Genomic DNA, 16,304 nt, shown 5'->3' on the forward strand with positions numbered 1-16,304 from the left:
GAGTTCACCCCATGCCAGCTAATATCAGCTGCCCATTTCCATAATATCAGCTGCCCATTTCCAATAGAGGGATCTGCTCAAGTAAGCTCTTTTGTTTCCAATGCAGGCAATGCAGGTTATCCGGGTGTGCCATTGGAATACAAATGGTAAACATATGGCTCAGAAAAGGTCCCAGAGTGTAACACTCCCTTTGTTTCAGTCTAAAGGTTTTAAGTTTACCTGTCATCTTGTACTAAAGAGTAATGGTGCCTCAGAAGAGTTGGCATGCCTTCTCTGCCCTTGAAGTAACAGTGACATATTTTCATATATTCTTAAGGCTTACAACCCATCCCACCTAATCCTAGGAACCTTATAGGTGTGTTGTGGGGTGGTTGTAATCCCCCTCCCCCACTCTTTTTGCCTTTCTCCTCTTTCCTACTCATTGTGAGATAAGCAGTCCTCATTTGGTAGTTCCCAGAAGTTTCAGGGTGTATTTATTTTTTAGCATTCTACTACTGGAACAATAGAGAACAAGCATTAAAAAAAGAACTGTTCTCAATTCTTCTATTGGACACATCACCACACCACACTACACTGTACAGAGTACAGTGAACTACAGGGTTTATAATTCAGTTTAAATCTGAATGTCACAGGCAGGTATTGGAATGAATGGTGGAGACAAATCTACCTTTTTATCAGTCTGACTGGGAATATAATTGGGTAGCTGATGGCTATTAAAGAGTAACTACTCCAGACACTCTCCCCACTATAAAAAAAACATTTTCCTATCAAAAATCCATGGCAGGGCACTGTCCCCAGAATCTATGTTCAGGGCTGAGAAAATAGGTGGCTTTTAAATTTAAAAAGAAAGAAAGGATGCTTGGGATTTTATTCATCCTTCCTTCTTTGGAATGCCCTCTCAGAGGTGCCAAGCACCCTCCTTTTTAAAGAGATATTTAAAACTTGGTTCAATTTGGGTTTCCAGTTTTGTTTTAGTCCAGTTTGCCATGTTATTTTGCTGTTGTTTTCTTTTTATGTTTGTTTTATTATTCCTAGAAGCCATGCTTTTGGTTTTCATTTCTGTGCTATAACAGCAACATGATATAACTTGATATAACAGCAACTTGATATATAACAGCAACTTGAAAGCACTGGATGTTTTTACAAGGTGTCGTTTCTAGACATGGATGTTAGCTGACATTTAAGCCTGTATCACAAGGATTCATGCTTCAAGTCTAGATTTTGCAGCAGGAAAAACACATTTGGTGTGTCTTCTTGTGAAAGTCATCTGTGGCTCAAATATAGTTTTTTATACCACAGTGGTGCCACAAAAGCTTTGCACCTGTGATTTTACAATGCTGTTCCTGAACACAACCGTAACCTTTAACGGTGATTTTGGTGTGTCCTCAGGTGACCATAATTTAAATGTGTGCCTTGGATCTAAGCTTTTGTGCCAGGGCAACGCCAGGAAACACTGGGTGTCTGCACGTGAAACGGTGAAAGAAAACATCTTTCACGTGCTGTCTGCAGGCCCGACTATCAGCAGCTCCTTTTTGGTGCCCGTTTTGGAGCGCCTTCATGTAAAAAAAATCAGGAGAAAACATACAAAATTGTCTTCTACATTTTCTTTCGCCGAAGGCAACGGCTGCTCCATTGCTCTTTCTTCCAGTAAACAAGACCGGACTTCCTTGAGTGCAGAGTGGCTGCGGCCACCTCCTCTGATGACAACCCAGAAATTCAGGCTTTACTGGTCGGGCTGATACCGTATTTAAGCGGCCAAGGCCGCAACACGTGCGACTCTTTGACTCGCTTGTGCCAGCTCCAGCCTGCCGCGGATCAGCTGCAGTTGCAGCTCAACATCCATCCTCCTTCGGGCCGGCAGAGAAGGAAGGAAGGAAGGAACAGGAAAAGGAGGAAGGGCGGAGGGGAAAGCGAAGGCGCGGACGGGCCCCTCTGCGAAAAGCAGTTGCAGCTCAACAGCCATCCATCCATCCATCCTCCTTCGGGCCGGCAGAGAAGGAAGGAAGGAAGGAACAGGAAAAGGAGGGAGGGCGGAGGGGAAAGCGAAGGCACGGACGGGCCCCCCTGCGAAAAGCTTGACGCTGTTGCTGCTGCTGCTCCCTGTACCGGCTGCTTCGTCTCTAGCCCCGTCCTCCCCTCTCCCCTCGCGCCGCTTGGTCTCGTCCGCTCCTCACTCCCTGCCATGTTGGATTGTGCGGCCGGAGCCGGGGAGAAGTTGGAAGTTTAGGGCTTGTCGGGAAAGAGAGGAGGGAGAAGGAGGAGGAGGAAGGGCAAGCAGGGAGGATTCGCTTCCCACCTCCCTTCCTCTCTTGCCGGGGCCTGCCGGGAGCGGCCTAGTCAGCCCGCCCGCCGCCCCCCCCTCCCCGGGCTCCCTCCGGTTGCCGCCCCGATGCTGCTGCAGTGAGGAAGGCTGCTGCGCCGCCGCCGCCACCCTCTGAGGGGACGCGGGGCCGACCCGGAGACGAGCCCGCGCAGGCGAGCGCCAGCCCGCAAGAGCCGCCGGAGGCACAAGAGGAGGTGGAGCAGGAGGTCCCGGGCGGGCCCCGCCGGCGGCCGCGATGAGCAACAACCAGCAGCAGCCCCCGCCGCCGCGGCGGGTCACCAACGTGGGCTCGCTGCTGCTCACCCCGCAAGAGAACGAAAGCCTCTTCGGCTTCCTCGGCAAGAAATGTGTGGTGAGTGAAGAGGCTTCGCAGGGCCGGCTGGGCCTGGCTGGCTGCTTGCTTGCTTAGTTGGGTGGGCGCGGAGGCATCTGCAAGCCCACTTGAGGAGGGGCGAGGAGGAGGAGGAGGAGGGGCCGGAGTGTGTGAGACATGGACTTGCCGCTGTGCTCTTTGCCCCTGTAGTACTTCTGGGGTTGTGGGGACGAACACAGAAAAGCAGGGAGTGCCTTGGAACCGGAGGACTGTGTTTGTGTGTGTGGGGTGTGTGTGCGTGTGTGTGTGAGAGAGAGAGCGCGCGCGCGCGAGAGAGAGAATTGGGGTGCGTGTGTGACGTGGGCTTCGATCCTCAGTGTATACTTATCAGGGAGCAATTTCCATTGAGCCTTGTGGGGCTTACTTTTGAGTCGATGTGCGCAGGCTTGGTCTATGACTTGCATTTATGTGAGGGCAACAGAGGCTGCAGGAGGTGGGAGGCTGTGGGACAGGTAGGGCAACAGTGTCTACTGTCCTCTCCTCCTTCTCCTGTGGGAAGCCTTGGCAGCGAAGGAGCCCAGTTTTGCTTGTCTGGCTCCCTCCCCCCCAAGTAGCAACTGTTTGCTCCCTTCGTTTTGAGCACCCCCTTCCCTCTCCTGTGGTTTCCCATTGTTGAAGGGGGGTGGGAAAACAGCCCTGGCAGGACAGTCTTTGCCAAAGCAGTGATAAAGTTAGAGAGTGCTTCTGCCGTTTTGCTCCAGGAGTGTGTCATGGTTGGGGCTTGGAGTTCATCAGCTTCTTCTCTTTTCAGTCCTAGCAATAGAGGAAGTGTTGCCGACAGGTGAGTGTGGTCCCAAGCAATACTGCTGAAAAGGTAGTCCATGGCTGTATTGTTTTTGATACCAGCTCACCTTGAATGCAGCTTGCACATTGATTGCTGTGAGCTTACTGAAAGAAATGGGCAGGGGGCATGCTCTAGTAGCCAGGAATTAGACTTCCATGGGTGTGTAGTCTTGTTTAGCACAAGTGTGCCTAGAGCTTCAGTGAGACTGTTCAGCTGTTTTATGTGAAATCTTCTGAAGAGCTGGTTTTCTTCTCCTTTCTCTGCTTTCCTCGGACAGGTATATTTTTGAAGGTCTGGTCCCAGTAATGCTGCTCTGTGGTTTGCAATAGCACTTGTCTACAATAGACAAGATTCATGAAATGCAAAGGTTCATCTGTTATTTTAGGCCTGAATAAATCTATCTGGATTGCACCTGTCTTGATTTTGTGAAGCTTCAGGAAATGAGTGGCATGACCGAGGTCAGGCAACATAGATGTGTACTGTGTTTTGGTTCCCAAAACAATAGGCTTACATGATAGATGCAAAATTCCCCATGTAGACATAGTTTACTGAAGGAAACTAAAAGGACTGTAAAAAGACTGAAAATACCTTTAATTTGATTTTGCAAGTCTTAATTTGTGTACCAAGACTTTATGCAAGTACGTGCAGGCTTAATTCTAGCATTTGTTTATGCAGCATTAGAGTGCCAACGTCTTTATTAGTATTGGCTGTATGAAATTTGGCACTGAAAAATATTCTGCTTTAAATTTGAAATTTGTTCTCCTTAAAGGAATAGCTAGATAATTTGAGTCTTGTCTAATCAACAAACCTTCTACCTTTGGCCCTTGTTCTATCTTCTAAAGTGTAAATACCTACTTATAATAGTGGTATTTTTTCTTATTCAGTTGAGTTATAATCTTATCAGGTATGAAATAGCATGTGTGAAGATTTATGATAACTAGCTATTGATTAAGTGAAAGGCAGAGATGGAAAAAAGCAGGAATAAAAAAGCTTATGTAGTCATTTGAGAAATGATTTCTAAATGGAAATTGTGTTATCCACCAATGGGTCACAGAATGAAGGCTAGCTATTTACTGTTACCACTTTCCAACAAAAAATTCTCAAGGTGGTTTACATAGAAAATGAATAATAAGGGGGGGAAATGGTTCCCTGTCCCCCCAAAGAAGCACAAAGTAGACCCCAGCAACAGCCAGTTTCTCCCCCCACCCCAACCCCACACACTTTTAATATGAGAAATCACCCTTTGAAAGGTGCCTCTTTGCCTACTTAACAGGGGCAATGGTAGCGTGTGAGTGAGACATAAAGCTCCAGTAAGCATTGTAGCAATATGCAAGCCTTCTGCAGATGCCAACTTTAGCTTCTGTTAGAGTTACTTGGATAGATGAGGCACACTGCAAATCATGGTCTGCTTCCAACCATATCCCAAAGACTGGTATGCCTGGCAGATTCTTTTCTGTTATTCTCTCAAATGCTAGCTGGAATATGCAAATGCCTAACTTCATTTCTCAGTGTTTTCACAGTAATACAAATAATTCAAAGCCAGGACTTGTTAGTTGCTTGTCCACAGCATTAAATCTTGTTATATAGATTGTTTCAGCTTAGGAGTGCTCCTTGGATTTCTCTTTGGTATTTCTCCTTTCTTCTTCTTCTTCTTCTTCTTCTTCATTCTCTCCAGTACATAAAATGATTTACAGTTATTATCACAGACCTTTATAAATTCTATTTAGATTTATTTGATTCGGACAATGAACAAAATTACCGGACTTAGTGATAGACATTATGGGGGGCAGGTGGAGGAGAGGTAAATGGACAACCTTTTATCCCCTTTCAAGTTAGAGCAGAAACAGGGCTGCCAGTAGCAAATAAAGATTTTATTAAATAACCCTACCTCTGAATATCATAGTCTACATGTTCTGTTTCTAGGCACCATGACCACCTCCTCCCTCAGTGGCTGGGATTTGTCAAGCCCTGCCTTATTATCTCAATAGCCCTTCAGTGTAGGTTAGGCTGAGAATGGCTTTCACAAAAGTAACCAGTATGTGTTCATGGCCGAATACAAATTTTAACCTATGGCCCGCAAACTGTCTACTGCACCACAGTTGCCATAGTGAATTTCACATACTGCCACTATGTAGTGGGCTTCCACATTAGAATTATAATCCCAAAATATACAAGGATTAAACTTTTCCATGGCAGAAGTAGTATTGTTAGGTAGAACTTTATTATTTCTTTCCAAACTTTCAATGTTATGGGGTGTTTAAAAATTGTCAAATGAAGGATAGGAGCAATAGCATTACAGTAAGCTTCCGTAGGGAAATGTAGAGTTGCCAGGGGAGGGTGTAAATTGCTCTTGGGTGCTTTGCTGTATTTACCGAAACTGGCCTAGTGGCAAAGTGCCAACTTCCCTTATCAGTTGCTGCAGTGCAGGCAACTGTGTGCCCCACCCTTTGTGTTGATAGTGCCATGTCTCCAAGGGCAGCCCTTGCTTTTTGCAGGGGCATTAACTTGTGAGTGGCAGAAGAAGCATTTCCCTTCTTTCCCCGCATACATACACAAATGCCTCTTCTAACATCATGCCAGCAGTGCTGTGTATATAGTGATATGTACATATCGTCCATAAAATGCTTTTATTTTCAGAAGTATTGTCTTACCCACATGCAAATTTTATTATTTATATACATTTAAAACTAAGATTTCTGCAGCCTGGTAACATTTCAGAAAACCTAAACACATTGTGTGATTAACTGCAGAATATAAAATATTCAAACTATTTATGTCTCTCACAAGCAGTAATTTTAGATCAAAGTGGTAATCTAGACACTTTTCTATTAAAAACAGGAAATATTCACTAATAATATGGAAGAACTAGAATGTGTTCCATACTAGAAAAATATTTCAAATTCTACATGCCAGTCCTTCAAAGGTCTGAAAACTCATTGTGAATTCCTAGACATCTGGGTGGCATGGTGCTAGGCCCCTTCCAGCTATTCATTGAGTGCATGAGGTTTCTAAAATTCTTAATGACTGTATTTTTATTTCTAAACTAGGTATTATTATTATTATTATTATTATTATTATTATTATTATTATTATTATTCGATTTCTATACCGCCCTTCCAAAAATGGCTCAGGGCGGTTTACAAAGAGAAATAAACAAATAAGATGGCTCCCTGTCCCCCAAAGGGCTCACATTCTAAAAAGAAACATAAGACACACACCAGCAACAGCCACTGGAAGTACTGTGATGGGGGTGGATAGGGCCAGTTACTCTCCCCCTGCTAAATAAAGAGAATCACCACGTTAAAAGGTGCCTCTTTGCCCAGTTAGCAGGGGTCTGCCCAGTTAGCAGGGGTATTGAAGTAAAATACTGGCAGAAAGATGGATTGGATCCCCTCTTCACTTTTTCTGGTGGCGTTACTATCCACTTCTATCTTTTAATTAACATATTGTTACTAGTATTTTTAAGCCCGTTATGATAACGGGCGCTAGCTTTCTGTCCCGTCTTTTCTGTCTCTCTCTCTCTCTTTCTGTCTCTTCCCCCCCCGTCCCCTCTCTCTTTTTGTTTTTTGTTTTGTTGTTGTTCTCTGTTTTTGTTCTTCCTTATTTTGCTTTTACTTTTTTTTGGGGGGGGGTGGATGAATAACGGCCAAAATGGCCCATGAGAAGGTGGCCGCCCCCGCCTATCGCCCTCCCGCGCACCCAGCTGCCGGAGCCCACCTTACCCGCTCCAGCCCGAAGGAGAAGAGAGGAACTCGGAAACAGAGCTATTCTCTGTGTTAAGCTGCTGCCTATACTGTCGCAATGGACGCAATAGGCGTCCTTTGCATCCATAGCGGCAGTTTGAGCAGTGACTTAGCACAGAGAGGAGCTCTGCTCATGAGCTCCTCTCTTTTCCCTCGGGCTGGAGCGGGTAAGATGGTCTTCAACAGCTGGGAGGGCGATAGGCGGGGGCGGCGACCTTCTCATGGGCCATTTTGGCCCTTAATCTTTTTGGGGGGGGAGCGGGGAAGGTGATTTTGGGCAGCTGGGAGGGCGGGTGAGCAGGCGGCGGCTGTGAGCGGGCGGGGGCCTCGTTGGCGGCTTCGCCGCCACCTCGCCCAGCTTCATTTTGGGCAGCTGGGAGGGCGGGTGAGCAGGCGGCGGCGACAGCTGTGAGCGGGCGGGGGCCTCGTTGGCGGCTTCGCCGCCACCTCGCCCAGCTTCCCTGTCCCCCGTCTCGGTCTTCCCCCGCCGCCATTGCCCTCGCCTTTTTCAGGGCAGCCGCTTCTGGTTGCCTCGGCCTCCTCTCGCCGTGCCGCAGCTCATGGCTGAGGCGGCGGCTCCGCCGCCGCCTCGACCACTTTCCCCCGCCGCCACACACCGGCTAATGGCCGCCCGTGGCTTTGGGACACTGGTGTCTGAGGTCCTGTGTCCCTTGGGCTCTTCTGGGCCTGCGCTTCGTGCAGGCCCAGAACAGCCCAGGGAGGCAGGGACGCAGATCCCCAACGTTCCAAAGCCACGGCCACTCACTTAGCCTTTTATTATATAGGATTATATTCAAATATACACAGTAGTATTTGTTGCAGTATTGCCTAGCTGCTGCTGTGTAGTAAAACACTCAATCTACTTATCTGCAATCTTGACCACTAGGCTGACAGTGCTTTGTAAACTGATATAAAGGTTATAACACAGCTGTCACTCTTTCTGTTGAAACTATATCAAATTTTAGATGGATAATATATAGATGTTTACTGCTTACTTCATTCTTAAGGTCAGTTTAGAGGTGTATTAAAACCACTCTTGTCTTTCCCAGTCTAGTCTTTGGCTTTCTTTGGATAGCTCCATTCCAGCTTTTATTTTGCCTTAAGTTAGAGTGTCACAGGTTTTTATGCTACTACCCACGTAGAAGGCTGTTCTAGGATTGAGCCTCTGCAAGCTTTGTCTTTGTCTTATGAAAGTAAATGCCAGTATCCTTGGTAGCCCACACTCTTTCATTCTGTTAAAAAGAATCTAGCATTCAATACCATTAAAAAGATCCAGTACATTGCTATAACATAATATACCGTTCTACTTTCATAATTGAAACTATTGAGGTTTGTTCTCTATTCAGTATGGTTACTTTGGCAGCTGAAGAATAAGGCAAAAGGTTTTAGAATCTTAAAGAAATGTCTATTGATTACTAGGGGTGTGCAATTCAGATTTTCGGGTGATTAGGCTCGGACCCGAGCCCAATCACCCCCGTTCTGTTTTGTGCCCGAATCTGGGTCACCCGAATCACCCTTGATTCGGTTCGGATTCGGATTTAATCCGAATCCGAATCCGAATCGATTCGGGGGGGGTAAAAAGGGGCCCAGGGGCAAAATTTTGGGGTGGGGTGGTAGTGCCCAATGGGTAGAGTCTACCACCCCAATTTCAGGGGGATTGGGCAAAGTCCTGATTTTTTGTGAATTTTTAAAGTTTTAGTGACTTTGGGGCAGTTCGGGGGCATAGCATGGGATTTGGGCAAAAGGAGTGGGGTGGGGTGGTAGTGTCTAATGGGTGCAGGCTACCACCCCAATTTCAGGGGGATTGGGCAAAGGGCTGATTTTTGGTAAATTTCTGAAAATTTCATGTCTTTGGGGCATATTGGGGCAGAAAGTGGGGGCTGGGGCAGAATAGTGGGGTGGGATGGTAGTGCCTAATGGGTGCAGGCTACCACCCCAATTTCAGGGGGTTTGGACAAAGGGGTGATTTTTTGAGAATTTTTGAAGTTTTGGTGACTTTGGGGCAGTTTGGGGGCAGAAAGTGGATCTGCCCCAAAATAGTGGGGTGGGGTGGTAGTGCCTCATGGGTGGAGGCTACCACACCAATTTCAGGGGGATTGGGCAGAGGGCTGATTTTTTGAGAATTTTTGAAGTTTGGGTGTCTTTGGGGCAGATTGGGGGCAGAAAGTGGATCTGCCCCAAAGGAGTGGGGTGGGCTGGTAGATAGTGCCTGATGGCTGGAGGCTACCACCCATCCCCAATTTAAGAGTGATTGGGCAGAGGGGTGAATTATGGTGAATTTATTTGTATGAGGTTTGTCTTCATAAGGTGAAGTGTGCTAAATTGATTACTTCCTCATATTATTCATAGTAAAGGAAAGTGTGAAAAAGTGAAAGTGGGGTCATGAGAGTTGTTTAATTGAAAAAAATCTCATTTGCTATGATAGAATGAGAATTCACACCTCAGAAGTTTTTTCTGAGGTGTGAATTCTCATTCTATCATAGGAAATGAGATTTTTTTCAATTAAACAACTCTCATGACCCCACTTTCACTTTTTCACACTTTCCTTTACTATGAATAATATGAGGAAGTAATCAATTTAGCACACTTCACCTTATGAAGACAAACCTCATACAAATAAATTCACCATAATTCACCCCTCTGCCCAATCACTCTTAAATTGGGGACGGGTGGTAGCCTCCAGCCATCAGGCACTATCTACCAGCCCACCCCACTCCTTTGGGGCAGATCCACTTTCTGCCCCCAATCTGCCCCAAAGACACCCAAACTTCAAAAATTCTCAAAAAATCAGCCCTCTGCCCAATCCCCCTGAAATTGGTGTGGTAGCCTCCACCCATGAGGCACTACCACCCCACCCCACTATTTTGGGGCAGATCCACTTTCTGCCCCCAAACTGCCCCAAAGTCACCAAAACTTCAAAAATTCTCAAAAAATCACCCCTTTGTCCAAACCCCCTGAAATTGGGGTGGTAGCCTGCACCCATTAGGTACTACCACCCCACCCCACTATTCTGCCCCAGCCCCCACTTTCTGCCCCAATATGCCCCAATCTGCCCCAAAGACATGAAATTTTCAGAAATTTACCAAAAATCAGCCCTTTGCCCAATCCTCCTGAAATTGGGGTGGTAGCCTGCACCCATTAGGCACTACCACCCCACCCCACTCCTTTTGCCCAAATCCCATGCTATGCCCCCGAACTGCCCCAAAGTCACTAAAACTTTAAAAAATCGCCAAAAATCAACCATGAACCGAATCACCCGAATTTTTTGTGCCTGAAATTCGGGTGATTCGGCTCGTGCCCGAAAAAATTCGGGGGGCATCGGGGGTGATTCGGTTCGGCCCCGAATCACCCGAAATTGTTCGTTTCGGGCACAGATCGTTCTGTGCCCGAAATTTTTTGCACATCCCTATTGATTACTTCCTTATGAAGGTGAATGTGAGATGTGTCTGCAGAATAAGCATGTGATGGGCTATTTTGCTCAAAGAAACATATAGTACAGTATACCATAATGCATTGTCACCTCTTTGTTTTGATAATTCTGTCTGTCTTGCTGTTGTGAGGTAGCCTTAGAGGGCACTGGATAGGGATGTGCATGAACCTGTTCAGAGGCCCTTTTACGGGTCTCCAAACAGGTACAAATGACCAGCAGTTCAGCTGGTTCGAAGGTGAGGGGCGGGGTTCCTTTAAGGGTGGGGGGTGTTCTAACCCACCGCATTTCCCCCACCAGCACTGCACTTTTAAAAGCTCCAGCGTGGCAGCTGCTTCCTCATTGCCTCGTCGGACCGGAAGTACCTGTCATGTGCACGCACATCGGGCACTTCCAGTCACTTCCAAGCTGACGAGGCAAGGGGGCGTCAGGGAAGTATTCTGTCGCCCTGCTGGAATCTTTTAAAGTGCTGCACCGGCGGGGGAAACTCAGCAGGAGGGGAAAGAGCATCGCCCCCGCCTTCAAGCCACCCCCTACTGGTTCCGTGCATATCCCTAGCACAGTGTTTCTACCAGTAGCCTTGATTCATGGCCAAAACACCATATTTTAACTTGTTTTGTGCTTGGATCCTTCTGTATTCTTCAAATACTTAACTCCTACATCTATGCTGTGCACTATACTCCGCTTTATTGCTGGCATTCTGAGATACACAAATTTCATGTCCTCTGAGAGGTCAGGATAGATCTTACTGTTAATTAGATCTGTTGCCTGGATCTGATGGCTCAGTGGAAGTTGGCATTTTCAAAAAAACAATTCTCAAATTTACAGCTAGCAAAATAGTTCACATATTTAGGCAAGCAGACCCCAAAGAGTTTTTTCAGCCCCACTTAATGTGTATTGGACACATTCTGAGCTTTTATGAAATAGGTACCCATTGAATTTAACTTGGGAAAAGTTGTTTCATGCAAGCTTGAATATAGGGAAGGGAAGCTCAAGTTCTTCTGTTGGATCACCACTCAATATTATGTCAGGCATTTTACAGTAACTGTTGGGATTCATGCCTTTTATTCATTGTCAGTACTTCTGACTTGTGCAAAATAGCAACAATTCTCATCTAGACTTTCAGATGACACCTATGTAGGATTAAAGCCAGGATTTAAAAAACAACAACAACTGAATGTGAAGTCCATGGAATCTTAGTGCTTGAATAGTGCTGCTCCAATGGTGTTGTGCTTTAGTAACATTATGTTCAAGTGTTATGTGTACATTCTCAAGTGTTTGCAGCCTAGCAGAGGGTGGCTCTTGTTACTTTTTCAATATTTTGTAGTGTGCAGGTTTTCATTGTCTTAAGCATAAATTTGGTTTGCTTCCTCATTTTGTATTCTGATTAAAATTAAGAGGCAGGGATGAGAAGATTTACTGCTGTTAAGACTGGATAGATTGCCTTATTTTCAGGAAGTCTGGGGTGGGTCCATGTAATTGCAAATGTTGTTAATTTTGCCTGTAATTTTTATCATATTTTCCCCTTGTGCTGGAGCTCATCATATATGGGTTGCAGACTGAGCGTGCTTGAGAGACAGGACTGAAGTTTGCAGTACTTCCTGCCTCCAGGAGGCGCCCGTACCCCAGTTCCAGTCCTGTCTTGCTCAAGCTTGCAGATCATGGAGAGAGCTCTCAGCTATCGCAATTATCTCGGATCTTCTATAGTTACTCCTTTTTTCCTTTTTCTTTTGCTGGTCTCGCCTCCTTTTTACCCCCCCCTCCCTTCTTTTAGGTTGTTTGAGGGTGGGTGGGAGCTGTCTTAGACCATTTTTGACCCCAATTCTAAAATCTCATTTGTTTTCCAATTCAGTTTTTTAGACAATTTATTTTCCTTTTAGGTACCTACTTCTTTCTCGATTGTGCTCCCTAATATGTAGCTTGCTCACATGGAGGAACTCTTGAAAAGGTCCTTTTCTGAAGGCCCTCCTGATGCCACCACAGTTTTGTTGTCAAAAGTGCCTGCTTGGGCCAAATCGGCCTCTCCTCCTCAGCTCAGCCCCCCTCCCCTTAGGGAAGTGGTGCCTTAAAAAGCCAACAAAAAGACAAGTATGTGGATAAAGGTGATCCAGTTGACATAGTCTACCTGGGCTTCCAAAAAGCTTTTGACAAAGTTCCTCATCAAAGACTCCTGAGGAAACTTAGCTGTCATGGAATAAAGGGACAAGTACATGTGTGGATTGCTAACTGGTTGAAAGACAGAAAACAGAGGGTAGGTATAAATGGAGAGTTTTCACAATGGAGGGAAGTAAGAAGTGGGGTCCCCCAGGGATCTGTACTGGGACCGGTGCTTTTTAATTTATTCATAAATGATCTAGAAGCAGGGGTAAGCAGCGATGTGGCCAGATTTGCAGATGATACCAAACTCTTCCGGGTAGTGAAATCTAAAACGGATTGTGAGAAGCTCCAAAAGGATCTCTCCAAACTGGGGGAGTGGGCGACAAAATGGCAAATGCGGTTCAGTGTTAGCAAGTGTAAAGTGATGCACATTGGGACGAAAAACCCCAACTTCAAGTATATGCTGATGGGATCTGAGCTGTCGGTGACGGACCAGGAAAGGGATCTTGGGGTTGTGGTTGACAGCTCGTTGAAAGTGTCTATTCAATGTGCGGCAGCTGTGAAAAAGGCAAATTCCATGCTAGGGATCATTAGGAAGGGGATTGAAAATAAAACAGCTAACATTATAATGCCCTTATACAAAACTATGGTGCGACCACACTTGGAGTACTGCGTACAGTTCTGGTCACCACATCTTAAAAAGGACATTGTTGAACTGGAGAAGGTACAGAAGAGGGCAACCAAGATGATCAGGGGCCTAGAGCACCTTTCTTACGAGGCAAGACTACAACACCTGGGGCTTTTTAGTTTAGAAAAAAGACGTCTGCGGGGAGACATGATAGAGGTCTATAAAATCATGCATGGCATGGAGAAAGTGGAGAGAGAGATATTCTTTTCCCTCTCACACAACACTAGAACCAGGGGTCACTCCATGAAATTGATTGCCAGGAGGTCTAGGACCAACAAACGGAAGTACTTTTTCACACAACGCATGATCCACTTGTGGAACTCTCTGCCACAGAATGTGGTGATGGCCAACAACCTGGATGGCTTTAAGAGGGGTTTGGATGACTTCATGGAGGAGAGGTCTATCAATGGCTACTAGTCAGAGGGCTGTGGGCCACCCCCAGCCTCAAGGGTGTGCCTCTGAGTACCAGTTGCAGGGGAGTAATGGCAGGAGAGAGGGCACGCCCTCAACTCCTGCCTGTGGCTTCCAGCGGCATCTGGTGGGCCACTGTGCGAAACAGGATGCTGGACTAGATGGGCCTTGAGCCTGATCCAGCAGGGCTGTTCTTATGTTCTTATGTTCTTAAAACACCTCGCAAGCGAACCACCTAAAAAGAAAAGAATCCCTGTCCTCCATGCACCTCAGCAAGTGCTTGTTGATTTAGGATGTTTGTAAGAAAACAAAACCATGTCTAAAGAGCATCTCAGGCCAAGGGTGCGAGAATACAAGGGTGGGGAAACCGGGACCGACAACCAGTGCCCAAAGGGCAATTCCCTGGCGTCCACTCCCTGTTCATCTCCAGTGTTGGGTGTTGAGGGGAACCAGCTGGTCCACGCTGTCATGCCATACCTTGCCAGACTCCAGTGGTTGAAGATGTTTCGGCGCCATTTCCACCTGCACTTATACAACCTTTCGCTACTCCTTGCTCGCTACCAAATTGGCCCAGTGAACAATCGACAGACACGATCCTGTGCTGCCCATCCCTGTGAGTAATGCCGTTCCCTATGCCCAAGCAGTGTTCTCTCTGATTTTTTTCATCCGTGTGTAGAATAAGTTTTGTTCTGGGTGAGAGTATCATGACAGTGTGTGCACACATGTATTCAGAATGGGGCCTTCCTGATTCAACCTGAGCAGCATCTAAAATTAACTGAGCAGACATAAACTTGTGAGCACAGGGATGTGCGCATGCCTTAGAGGGAACACTGCCCCCAAGGGCATTCCCCCTCCCCACAATGTACTTCAAGGATCAAACTTTTATTGGGTGAGGGAAACGCCACTCCCAGGGAATCTCTTCCATACCAGCTCAGCCTCCACAAGGCCCCCTGGTGCTGGTTCCAACTGCACCAGGGGTCCCAGCCAAACCCAGACCACCTAGGAAGCGCCTAGGAGGAATTGCCGGATTCCAGTCCCAGGAGGAATGCCATCCCTCCCTCAGCACGTGGCTGCTTTCTCTCATGCAAGGTAGGTGGCAGGCGTGGGTAGAGACATTCTCCCTCTTCTTCTTCAGAATCCTCCCCTCCAGCTCCTAAATGTCCCAAGCCTCCCTCCAACTCCACCTGCCTTACCGCCCTCTATCCTTCCAACCCGGCCCTATGCACGCCCCCCCCGCCATTGCGCCTGTTTCCAACTCAGACTCTCATTCTGGTTCACCTACTCCCTTAAATCCAGATGGCTCTGATCCTGAGGGACTTTCAAGCGAGGAGATTGCTCAAACACCTCCCATCTTCTCTCACCTGTTCACATCCTCTGAGTAAGAAGTTCTGTTAGCAAAAGGCAAGAGAGTGATTAATGATGTCACCCCTATCTAACTGGGCAAAGAGGCACCTTTTACCATGGTGATTCTCTTTATTTAGCAGGGGGAGAGTAACTGGCCCTATTCACCCCCAGCACAGTACTTCCAGTGACTGTTGCTGCTGTGTGTCTTATGTTTCTTTTTAGAATGTGAGCCCTTTGGGGACAGGGAGCCATCTTATTTGTTTGTTATTTCTCTTTGTAAACCGCCCTGAACCATTTTTGGAAGGGTGGTATAGAAGTTGTTGTTGTTGTTGTTGTTGTTGTTATAGCTAGATAAAAAGCTTTTTCCTTCATCTGCTACTGCCACTGTACCATTCTCCACCCTTTCCTGCAATGTCATAATGGCAGAATAGCAACAACCAGCCTTGAGGCTGTTTGGTACCTTTCCTAAGAAACACTACAACCTCCCCCAAGAGGTCTCTTCCCTCCTTGCAGTGTCCCGCATTGACCACCTGGTAGCGCAAATGGTTTGGGGGTCTATTCTGAATACTGAAGGGCAAGAGTAGCTAAAAATTGTGGAGAATAGAAAATGTGACTCTTTCCTTAAAGTGCATGAGGCTTCTACAGCCGTCGTAAGGGCTGCAACTATCAATTCTGTTTTTTCTAGGGAGTCAGTTCTCTGTGCTAAAGAACTCATCATACTGGTTCCGTCATATAATGTTAAATTGCTCCAGGGTATTAATAAATTGGCCAAGGAGGCTGTCCTAACTGCAGACTCCAGCCTAGACTGCATTCAACAGGCATCCAGGGTGTCGGCTGCCAGGGTAGCTGTTAGGCACTCACTTTGGTTAAAATCTTGGCAAGTGGATGCCAAGTCGAAATTAGCACTCACATCTTCCCCCTTTGCAGGTTCAAATCTCTTGCAGGTTCAAATCTCTTCTACCTGTTCTGGTGGAAAACAGAGATAAGAAGAAAGCCATGTCCTCCTCCCGCAGAGACACTCTCGGGCCTTTTGTTCCACCTCCTCTTACTCATCTTTTAGTTCCAAAAGACAATTCCAGGGCAATTTTCACTCCAACACAGGGAATTTTGTCTC

General features: G+C 46.6%; 1 protein-coding gene across 4 annotated transcripts in view; it reads left to right on the forward strand.

Moving 5' to 3' along the window:
- The first annotated feature begins 1,868 nt into the window (after positions 1–1,868).
- Positions 1,869–16,304, forward strand: part of WASL (WASP like actin nucleation promoting factor) — a 49,948-nt gene continuing 35,512 nt past the window's right edge. Inside the window, exon 1 of one of the 4 annotated variants that reach the window (XM_053255828.1) lies at positions 1,869–2,675. In XM_053255828.1, coding sequence (XP_053111803.1) covers positions 2,559–2,675 — 117 coding nt within the window. In that variant the 5' untranslated portion in view covers positions 1,869–2,558. The other 3 variants (XM_053255829.1, XM_053255830.1, XM_053255831.1) reach the window with 3 other exon arrangements.

This window comes from Hemicordylus capensis, chromosome 5 (assembly GCF_027244095.1).
Source record: "Hemicordylus capensis ecotype Gifberg chromosome 5, rHemCap1.1.pri, whole genome shotgun sequence".
NCBI lineage: Eukaryota > Metazoa > Chordata > Lepidosauria > Squamata > Cordylidae > Hemicordylus > Hemicordylus capensis.